General features: G+C 42.6%; 1 protein-coding gene across 1 annotated transcript; it reads right to left on the minus strand.

Moving 5' to 3' along the window:
• Positions 1-356: 356 nt before the first annotated feature.
• LOC124043487 (ubiquitin carboxyl-terminal hydrolase MINDY-1-like) lies at positions 357-9,633 on the minus strand. Its single transcript, XM_046362133.1, is given in 11 exon segments — positions 357-1,994; positions 2,690-2,857; positions 3,174-3,326; positions 3,329-3,373; positions 3,555-3,697; positions 3,983-4,085; positions 4,191-4,349; positions 5,895-5,959; positions 6,322-6,379; positions 7,392-9,010; positions 9,292-9,633. Coding segments are annotated over 10 exon segments (1,671 nt in total). The 5' UTR covers positions 8,109-9,010; positions 9,292-9,633; the 3' UTR covers positions 357-1,934.
• Positions 9,634-11,762: the final 2,129 nt, after the last annotated feature.

Below are 11,762 nucleotides of genomic sequence, written 5' to 3' on the forward strand. Positions count from 1 at the left end.
GAACGAGTGGGAGAAACTTACACGAACGGTTTCAAGTGGACAAGAAACAGGAGGACCTCAAAAGGAAGAAACCAAAAACAAAGCCAGAAAGGGCTACAAGAGAAGCTAAAACAAAAACCTATGAATTTGAAAAAATGCAATGGTCCTGCAACAAGTAGAAGTGTTTGTATGCGTGTGATTAACTTCCATTTGTGTCCAGTTCCACTGTACCACTAACATTGATAAACTATTCCACAAGTATTAGAAAATGAAGCTTTGCAGGTGAAAACAGCAGATAATGATACTGAGCTGGTTTTATGATTCGACGTGAAATAATGATATTCACCAGACAAATGAGTCATTGGACACCATGACAGTTTGTTTAGATTTTCCTTTACTGACATGAAAAATTAAATACAAATGAAGAAGTGGCGAAGATTAAGACTTGGCGTCAAGGTGTGGTCTAGTACTGTAGCGTTGCTAAAAGCCCCTCCACCCTAAAGCTACTTCAAAAGGGCTTGTATATCTGACCTTTGCAAAACTGCAGCAACCGCCTGAACTGGCCTTTGTTCCTAAGTACTGTAAATCAAATGCAGACTTCTTATAGTTGGTTCAAGTGACAGGTTTGCTTAAAAATCTAGTGCAGTCAACGTGCTTTTCCTGTGTTATATATTTCCACACTGAGGTTGGAATAATATTGTGAAATTCTGAAAGATTATAACGCCGTTTTAGTAATAAGGGCTATTTGATAAGACCGCCTGAAATGTCATTCTGTGATGAGAAAGTTTTGGCTTGCCTGGTGACATCAAACCTCCAAACCGCTCTGTCAATAACAGCTAGTTTTCCCCTCCCCACTCAAGACAGTCCTAACAAAATTCTTGCTTGAGAAATGGCTCTTTGCTAAGAAGCTATTTGTTTCTTTTTGACCATTTTAATTGAAAACAAATCACAGTAAGGTATTTAAATTGTTACCCAGAAACAATTTTAAATGGAGATTAAAAAAACAGCTGCATTGGACCTTTAATGGGACTTCTCTTACTCCCATAGTTATCTTTAACACCGCCCCCTACTGGTCTTAAGTCATCCATAACAGATGCTCCAGAAGAACACCTTCACTGTCCTTATCCATTCACCTTTTGCATAATTCCTCCATGCTACTAACTACAGCACAGTACACTATCGGACAGGGAAAGTAAGGCCAATGCTTAGTCTAGCAGATAGGACCTTTGGGAACTCAGCCCTCAAAGCCATATCTTTGTTTGGGCTCGCAGAATCCTTGTCTCGGGCCCTCGAGCCAGGCATAACGGTGCACCGTTCTGTATCGGACAGGAATGTACTCGAGTTTCCATCATGGCAGATGGTGACTTCCTTACAGTTAGCTTAAAAACCGGGCTTTCTAAGGCTGTGAGGATGGCAGAAGAGTGTAGCAGAGAAGGGGGGGACGGGGGACGGGGTCGTCTTTGTGCTCTCCTATAAACAATTTTAAAAGCTGCATTATCCATTTTAAGATACATCATCTGGTCTGAGCTGTAGTGACTGCCCTTTCATTTAGATCTTAGCTTTCTTTACACATTTGTTACAGATGTGTTTCATGACTCTACCTGGGTTGTAATGGGTCTTGGACAACTCAGATGCTGCAACCCACCAACTGCAAAGGATTTCCTGTCTGGTGCCTCAATTGACATTTCTATTCTATTCTATGGTTTTGCGAAGCGTGACTAGTACTGCCACCTTCTGGCCTGGATGTTCAAAGGAAACAGTGTGAGGGGTGGGTTTGGCATTGAGGTGGCAGGGGCACAATCCCCGAACTCTCTGTGTGTGTGTGTGAGATATATATATATATATGTGTGTGTGTTAGGGGTTGGCTTAATGCAAAGAAGGGCAGGCTAAAATCATAGGGAGATCATGGAGACTAGGGTAAGGTTAGATGCCGCTATAATATGGCACAGTCCGAATCATCCTTTTTTCTCCCGTCTCCTCGAACCTCCCGGCTGGGCGGCCGCTTGACCTCTCACCTTAAAGCAAAACAAACCGTCAGAGTAAGGAAGTGGAGAAGCTTCTATGTAGGTTGTTTGTGATGATCAATGGGACTTTTTCAGCAGATGTGAATCAAAGGATAACAGAAACCCAGTACCAGAAAAGTACAATAATGCTCTGTGGTGAGAGAATGTGTTTTCTGCTCAAATAAATTGTAGTGTAATTGAAAAAGCACCATTGGGCACTGTTTCTTTACCAATCGCCTATACCAGTGGTCAAACTTTTTACAGCAGGGACCCCACTTTTTCCACCAGAATTTCTGGGGACCCCATTTTTTACCACAATAATTTCTCACGACCCCACCCCAAATCTAATGACAAATCTTCAAACTCAGAACATGTAGATTTTTACATCAAGAAATAACCTTCAATTCATTACATTTTCATTGCTTATCCAAATTAAAAATAAATAAATTTACTCAGTTACATTTTTCAAATCTTTCTCAAAAACATTTGCATATTATGCCATACAATAATCTTTACTTTTACATTTTAGTTCTTAAAGTTTGTAAAAAATAAATATGGCGACCCCACTGCAGTTCCCCCTCAACTTGAATACCACTGGTCTATACTGGTGTATTGTATTTATCTTTCATACTGTTGAAGTATTGAATTAAAGCCTAAAGAGGAGTCTCTTTCCTTCTTGTATATGCCCAGACAGTGTGGTTGGTTACCTGCTGTGCCGGGGCCTGGGAGGGACCTCCTTGTTGTTGTTGTTGCTGCTGCTGCTGCTGCTGCTGCTGGTACTCCTCCTCCTGCAGCTGTCTGGCCAGGTCCAGGTCACTGAGGGTCCCCGGGGCCACCCCCTGCTGCTGCTGCAGAGACATGGCCACAAGGTAGTCCTGGCAACCAAGCATACACCATAGGGTGAGTGAACGTGTAGTCATGGAAATGTGCAGAGGCTTAAATCCTTAATATCAATGCATGATTCCCTGTACATAGAGATCTCAAGTTAGGATCAAGTTAGACACAGACAGCGTGGCAGTTCTACCCATAAAAAAACATAAATAAGTATCTAGATGCAGCTTAAGATACGGAGATTGTCTCAGTAGTGCATTAGATACTGCATCTGGGTGCTTCTCAAATAACAGGTTTCCTCAAACTGAAACCGGTGAGGCTGTGTGTGTGTGTGTGGGGGGGGGGGGGGGGGTCATAGACCTGGTCGATCTGTCTCTGCTGCTGCTGGGGCGTGAGGTCTTCGGGCTGTGTCACCGGGACACTCCTCTGGGGCGGGTGGCACAGGCGGAAGTCTGAGTCGCAGAAGTTGCCGTCACCCTCCACATTGTGCAGGCTCTCCCACACCAGCCCCCCCCCTCCTGCAGGAAGCCCTGGTCTGTCACCAGCAGGTACAGGTGGCCCTGTGGGGTCAAAAGTCATTCACTGGAGGGGAGTGAGCAGCGTTTTAGAGAATGTTGTGGAGGGAACGTTACAGAACGTGCTACATGCCTCATGTAGAATAGTATGTTCTATATATTACATTTCTATCTGCAAGGTTCTATATGTTACACCCTATAGATTGGTAAAATCAAACACACGCACCTTGTGCTTTATCATAGTGCTAAAGTGGTTGTTTCTGAAGAACACAGACAGCTCGCCCTCCTTGACTGTAGTGTTGAGTTCACAAAGTCCATGATACGACAGCTGGGTCGCTGTGGACTCCAGAAACTGCTCTGCCACCAAACCTGACAGCACAGAGAAGGAGAAGTAGAGGCATAATAAAGCAAGGGGAATGGTTGTATTACAGAGGAAATGGCCAAGTGAACATGTATGCTTGTGAGAAAGAGGGGGGAGAGAGTACAGAATGCAATTGGGATTAAATGATCAACTTCCCATCAAGACCCTCATAAATAAAAACCATTTTATTAGAGCTGGGCTTGAATTGAAGTCTGAACCACGTGTAGCTCACCAGGACAAGAGTTAGTGACAACTCAAATGTATGTGAAGTAAGGATTTGAAAAGTCCTGTACCTTCACTGATACGGCTGCTGTTGGCCGAATGCTTGTAGTCAATGATCTTCTCTACCAGCTGGTTGTAGCTTAGCTTTCCCACCGCTGCCACCATCTCAGGGCTCTGGAGAAAGAAAATATTTTGAAACAGATGCCCAAAACAAGGGATTTGGGGCATTAATTGTAAAAGGAGGGCTTTTACCTTCACATGTTCTACAATGTCGCTTACCTGAGGGTCCACCAGCCAGCCATGGTAGAGTGGGATGTCCAGCAGGTCAAAGGCGATACACTCTGGAGTGTACTCAAAGTCTGACACGCCCGTGAAGCGCACGTTGACATCAAGGCCCGTGGACAGCTTTGGCAGGACTGCCATGGCATCGCTCATGTTCTGCGGAATCAAAGATAAAAATACATATCATATAACTATACAGAGGTTGGAAACTGAGTTGGAAACCAGGGTCAGGGGGTTACTTCCGTTTCGATTACAGTCGATTCAGAGATTGAACGAAGGTTAACTTGGTGAATTGAAGATCAGAACATTTTTAATTCATATTTTGAACTGGAATGGAATCGTACATGCATGAAACAGAGTTGGCTGCACAGAAGGCCAGTATCAGCTGTTCCTAGATTGATTTCTCATATGGTTAACACCACGGTTCCAGTGACATGTACGGTATGGAAATTAGATTGATGTGCGATGAGGCAAAGTGAATATGCAGGTTAATCTTGTAGTACAAAGTTCACAAGGGCTTGTAAGAGACCGGCACTCAATCATACCTGTCCACATCGGTTTTGCCTATAGTTTCTTTACCACTGTCGAGCAGCGAACGACCATCCTCTGAGCTCAGCCATGAATAATGAACCAGATTGTGGTTATACACACCCACAGCTCTGATGTCAGAAAACAAAAGCTGTCCAGTCGAAACAGCACATCTAATTGAGCTTCAAGTGTCAGAGCCAGGTGGTTGGATCATGGTGCTTACAACACCAAGGACAATGGGTTTGATTCCTGCAATCCGCCACACATACTGAATAGAATGGGCTGACTGTAAGTCACTTTGTATTAAACAGCTGCTAATGACCACATCATTAAGTTAATTGGCTGCATCCACACAGGCACCATCTTGCCACCTTGGTACAGTATAGTATGTTTTAATCCTTGTTCCCTAAGCTCCTTATTCTTGTACTCTAGTGGCAGCTGGTGAGGCTTAGCATCGATGACACAGCTGATTTTACTGTGAGAACAGTCCCCTGTGTGGCTTCTGCCTCTGCAGTGAACTCCGCTTCCCCTTAAAAATGACTCAGTCTCAACCACAAACGATTTTGTGCCACACAGCTACAAAATAGATAAGACAGCACCTGCAGAAAAACACGCATGTGCACAGCTTCAGAAAAATGTTCTGACAACACACATGAGTGTCAAGTAAGTGGACAGACACCGGCCTGTGTTTGTGTTTAAATACAGAGGTGAGTTTACCTGCTGTGTTTGTGTGTTAAATACAGAGGTGAGTTTACCTGCTGTGTTTGTGTGTTAAATACAGAGGTGAGTTTACCTGCTGTGTTTGTGTGTTAAATACAGAGGTGAGTTTACCTGCTGTGTTTGTGTGTTAAATACAGAGGTGAGTTTACCTGCTGTGTTTGTGTGTTAAATACAGAGGTGAGTTTACCTGCTGTGTTTGTGTGTTAAATACAGAGGTGAGTTTACCTGCTGTGTTTGTGTGTTAAATACAGAGGTGAGTTTACCTGCTGTGTTTGTGTGTTAAATACAGAGGTGAGTTTACCTGCTGTGTTTGTGTGTTAAATACAGAGGTGAGTTTACCTGCTGTGTTTGTGTGTTAAATACAGAGGTGAGTTTACCTGCTGTGTTTGTGTGTTAAATACAGAAGTGAGTTTACCTGCTGTGTTTGTGTGTTAAATACAGAGGTGAGTTTACCTGCTGAAAGTTGAGCTCCATTCCCTCAGCCTTCTCCCTGGGTTTGATGGACAATACACACTCTCCTGTGGCAGAAACATCAGAAAGACCAATTGTGGGAGTTTAACGATAATGTGGTTCTCAGACAGTCAGAGACCAAACAGGAATGTGTGTTATAATTTATTTCCCCTATGGTAATGGTCAGATTGATCAAATCTGCTAGATATTTCAATGACTTAAGCCCTTGGCTCCTGGGCACAGGGCCAGTGATGAGCTTTTGTTTACGGCCTGATAATATGCAACCTCTTTAGTTGCCTGTACTTTCATGCATTGGTTGCATTTTCATGTGCCAGTGACAACCTCAAGTGTATAAATGTTTGAAAAATACAATAGTTTCAGTGTTAAAGTCTGTATGGAAGTGCAGATAATACACTCCCATGTTTCTTACCAAGGTGAGCCATCAGGTCCTCTGTGGTGATAACTTCTGTCTGGGCGGGTAGCTTGGCCTGGGGACAAATCACACACACAATTTTCATTCATAAGCCCTTTCCTTGATCCATGTTTGTTTATCAACAGATTCTGTGAAGTTGGATACAGATGTTATTGGAAGTTATAACATTAGAATGAATGGTGCTGGTCAAGGAACAATCGAGGCCTGGACAAATATACTTGACTCTGAAGAACGATCTCAGCTAAAGCCTAACACACACACACACACACAAAACTATAAAGCCCAACATGTACACACACACACATATATACATATATCTATTTGTATATTTTTACTTTCAGGCCCACGGGAATGGGTGGAATGGGGAGGGCTTTTTCTCTTCTGAGTGAAATAAATATATGTGGAAGAAATGTAATCTGAAGGGAATATGAAATTATATATGAATTGGAATACTGTACCTCTAACTCCCCCAACAAAATAAATGTCAAAATAAATTGAAATTGTCAAAAAAAAATGCATTCTCTGACACAGACATGCAGCCCTTCATAAACTTTAATTCTGCGTTGCTTGATTTTAAAAGCTAAAAGTGACAGACTGCTTTCATGTTGATAGTACAAACAAGATTATAGGATTCAGAAGTCCTCTGTCCTCTCTTAATACAACTCCCCAACATGAACCTGTAATTCCTGCCTCTAGAAACTTCCCTCCCTCTGGTGTCATATCACTAATTCTAGCCTGCCTACACACCTCGGCTGTGTCATCCTCAGAGTACGTCAATCTCATCCTTATTCTCAGTCACCTTAAGGTGGCCACTGAAGTCCCTCAACAGCAAAAGTGCATCTCAATAGCCTAAAGTGGCTTCCTCTCTTGGCTCATTTCTTTGATCTGCACCGATCTAGACCAGTAAATGCAAAATCCCCCAATAGTCCTCCAATATAGTGCTTTCCCCTATCATATGGTTTGACATCAGTGCAGATGAAGTATGCCTAAAGCCACTTAAGACGATTGAGATGCGTAGTCACAGACCCCATTAGTCCCAGCTAGCTGGTTCTACAGTCCGACTTTACCTTCCAGCGCAGAAACAGGGTGTTCATGATGGCGAGCAGGGGACAGGGCCCGTTCTCACTCTGTGTGATGATGGGGGTCTTCTTCTCTTTCCAGGTGATCCACTTCACAAAGTAGTAGGCCGGCATCATGGGCTCTAGATCCGCGGCGGTGGCCCCTCCTGTGGCTGTGGCAGCAGCGACGCCAGCCAGGACATCGTCGGCCAGGCAGGGGACGTCGGCAGACAGGGAGCTGCCCTCGACGCCCAGGGCAGAGTAGGAGGACAATGGCTCGTCGTTCCCGTTGTTGCCCTCGAAGAACTCTAGGCTGGGGATGGAGAAGGAGGCGGAGTCGGTGGTTGCTGACTGGCTATACTCGTCCGATCTTCCAAATGTGGCCTCTGAGCTCTCCCGGTTCCCTTCTGTCAGAGTTTGGCTCTGCAGGGTGGATCGAGCGTCTTCTGTCGTGCCGTTTTCAGACATGGCCGCACACGTGGTGGTTGGTGTGAGTGAGGTTTCCCTGTATCCGTCAAAACCTTCTGCTTCCATAATTGGAGTCTTAACTGATGGGTCTTTGGTGGAGTCTTCATGGTCCAAGGGCTCTGCTTCGTGGATTTCTTTAGCCGCAGACGATCCTGCTGTAAGGCCGCCCTCTTTAGAAATGGCCTCTGTCAGAGAGCAGTCATCTTTGACAACGCTCAGGAGATCTCCTCCAACTATCTCTGTGCCAGAATCTGCCATAGCTGGGCAATGTTCAATGTAGCACTTAATCAACTGAAAATAAGGCCAAGTCGTCGGTAAAGACTACTTCAGGCTTAGGTTGTATACGAATAGAAAAACAAACTCAGCCCTTTACATTAAGTATATTCACAGATTTAAAAGTAGGCAGTGACCTTATAGGTGAACCTTGAAGGAAATCTTGATGATCAGTTCCCTGGCATTCCTGAGTAACAGTGTCCTTAGTTTGCAAGACGGGGTTGGTGGATGGCTACAGCAGAATCCACAGTCACTCTGTCTGTTTTATGTCATACAGACTAAGAGAGAGTGGATTTCATACAGCCTTAAATATCTACTTGCACATTTTCTTTCAGTTCAAGTGTGGGATGTCATAACAAATAGGCTATCTTTTCGACATTGCACATGGGCTTCTGGTAAATTTAGTGCAAGTGTAAAACTACAAGCTTTCCTCCAACAAAAAATAAATAATGATCTTTACACAAAATATATATACACACATTTAAACTTTAACAACAAATATCTTATAGATCATTTTCAGTACTGCCGTTGTCCATTAACGTTATCGAGTAAGATACCTGCAGCTCCCTGTCAAATAGGTTTGGTTTGATAGCTTCTGGCAAGCTACAGCTGCAAACTAGAGCAAAGTTTTCTTTGGGGGGATGCAAAACTTATCTAACTAGTTATAAAAGTTGTGCTTTTCCTGACGATACAAGGGAATATACCAATTGAAGACTGACAGAAAAGCTACAGCGAAAACAAGTGAAGAGCGGGATGGCGCTAGTCAATCTTGCTCCTTGTCTTGTGACATGAATGACTCGTAGGTTTTTAGGATATTAACGCGGCATGGTTGTCATCTTAACGTCGTCCCAGAATGCGAGTAACCATACTCTTAAATTGTATCAGACCTGCAAGAAAAAGATCAATGATCAGTCCGTGAAATAATACACTATTCTCCAACAACACATCTCCTTCCTGACCCTGGGTTTGACAAAATAATGAGAACGGAACTATAAAGCCGTGGTAGAAAATATTGCATCTGTCAAGTGACACCAAGCTTGCTAACGTTATACCCTCGTGCTGACGCTCAGAAGTTGGTAGCGCCCATCACTACCATGCAACAAATATCTTGATGATGGTGGCAGCTTGTTAGCCTACTAGCTGACCAGCAGAAAATAAAACAACTTACCATCAAAGCCAGTTGACAGCGTAAATTGGCAAAAACGTTGTGAAATTTAGACAGGTGTTGGTCCAATCAAGAGCAAATTGAGATTTTTACGAAAAGATACTGACCGACGTGTAGAACATTAACGAGCTTCGCTGGCTGACAACGGGCATGATATTTACATTCCACGGTCTCTTCACAATCTTGACTTCGCTTACTCCACTTCCTCTACCACAGTCTATAAACAATGATGTCACGAGCTGTATTAGCCACAGGGGGGAAACTATTTTTTGATGTCAAGCACCAAGTTACATACATAAAATACATGTCGTATAATATGCCAACCAAAGATAGTTCAGGTAAACTGAAGAAAAAAACAGCAAAAATATGCGAATTAATTTTTAAAAAACAGCTACCTTAAATTATTTTGAAGTTAACCTTCATGGGGACACAAGTGGTTGGAGTACTGAACTGCAGGTGTTAATATACTGGTAGTGTTCATGAGCATCAAGTCCTCTTCTTGCTGCGTAGTGTGCAGTATTGCAGAGACAAAAGTCTAAAATGTGTTTGTATTATGGATTATAAACTGGGTGGTTCGAGCCCTGAATGCTGTTTGGCTGACAGCTGTGATATATCGGCAGCGTAGCTTAGTGGTTAGCTCGTTGGGCCAGTAACCGGAAGGTTGCAAGATCGAGTCCTGGAGCTGACGAGGTACAAATCTGTCGTTCTGCCCCTGAACAAGGCAGTTCCTAGGCCGTCATTTAAAATATTCATTTGTTCTTAACTGACTTGCCTAGTTAAATAGAGGTAAAAAAAAAAAATATCAGACCGTATGACAAAATATCTATTTTTACTGCTCTAATTACGTTGGTAACTAGTTTATAATAGCAATAATGCACCTTGGGGGTTTGTGGTATATGGCTGGTATCCAGGCACTTCGTGTTTAAGAACAGCCCTTATCCGTGGTATGTTAGCATATACCACACCCCCTCGGGCCTTATTGCTTAATTATGTGTCACACACTGTGTGTGTATAAAGACTATAAACACCTGCTCTCACTAATGTAGGAAGTGAATAAAATAGTATAATTGTCAAATTCTCACACAGCTTCATTTTTCCATTTATTGTCTTGACCATCGATGTGATTCTAATAATAGGATTTGTGTTGGCAAAATGTAGAATACATAGCAAAGTTCTGGAAATATTTTCTGTTGATGTTGTCATGAGGCAAAAAGCAAGGGACACATAAATAGCCATAGGAGCTCTGAATAAATATATTATAATTATTTTTAAGTGTATTTTTGTTTTGTTTTTCGGGCTGCTCTAGAGTTTAATCACTATATCCTACCTTGACGCTCAGAGACGCAGGATCGTGATTAAAAGTATACATTTTGACTTGATAGCTAGCTAGGTAGCTGGCTGAATTCAAATCATGTGGCATTTTGTTTAATCTGTTTGGAACTATTACACCATGGACAGTATGCTGTGTCCAGAGGTAGCAGAGGAAGTTCAGGGACTTGTCAGGGAATGCTCCTAACCACTTCCAAATTGTGGTATCCTTTCGTGAGCTTTTGAGCAGCCGTGGCATCACCCAGGTTAGTAGTACATTCCTGGCAATTGAGGACCAGTACCAGAGGAGTGGCTCTAATGGAACGACTGACTATTCCCGAGAAGCAGGTGTGGTGCGTTGTTAACCTGTTTTTTGTTGTTGTCAGATTGTCATTGTTTATCCTTGCCTGTCCCATCAATGCCCTCTCTATTGAACCTACGATGAACCTAGACTGCCTTTCCAGCTCCAAATGCCTCAACTTCATCCGAAGCCGACTGACTTTCAATCTCCATCATTAACATGTATTGTTTGTTTGCTTTTTATTTTATTTTAATTTAGATTATTTGAAAATCGCAATATAAGTTAAAAATGTTATTCATCCATATACCTAAGTATGCCTAGTACGCTAGATCTACTGCGTAGCCTAGGCCTACGATGTTATTTGTTCGTAAATGTATTGAGACATTTTTTAAGAGGACCACGATTCAAACTTTTTTTTAATGTCCTTCTCGATCATTTTACATGCATGTGTGGTTGTATTATGTTTTAACTTATCAAATAAATATATCAATATATCTACCACACAGTTCTGTAGTGGATTGCTTTTTGGCACAACTCCGTTTGTGACATCACGAATTTAGTGGAATATTTACCCGCGTTCGGAGTCTTTTCAGTGAACCGGCTCATTGCCTCCGTTAAGCTAAAAGAGCCGCTCATTTGGCGCCTAAACGGCTCTTCGTTCAGTAGCGCTTAAAAAAATACATAAAACCATGAAAACTATGCAAATATCAAATTTAAGCCAACAAAGTTACCCCCCATTGTGTCAGATCGTGACATGTGTATTCAAATACATTTTTTTTTTTTACCGGAGCATATTATTAGATGACCTGCAAAAAAAGGAATGTACAGCTAAATGCGTGTGGACTTGAAAACGTATCTCACCTCA

This window comes from Oncorhynchus gorbuscha, linkage group LG09, assembly GCF_021184085.1.
Source record: "Oncorhynchus gorbuscha isolate QuinsamMale2020 ecotype Even-year linkage group LG09, OgorEven_v1.0, whole genome shotgun sequence".
In the NCBI taxonomy this organism is placed as follows: domain Eukaryota; kingdom Metazoa; phylum Chordata; class Actinopteri; order Salmoniformes; family Salmonidae; genus Oncorhynchus; species Oncorhynchus gorbuscha.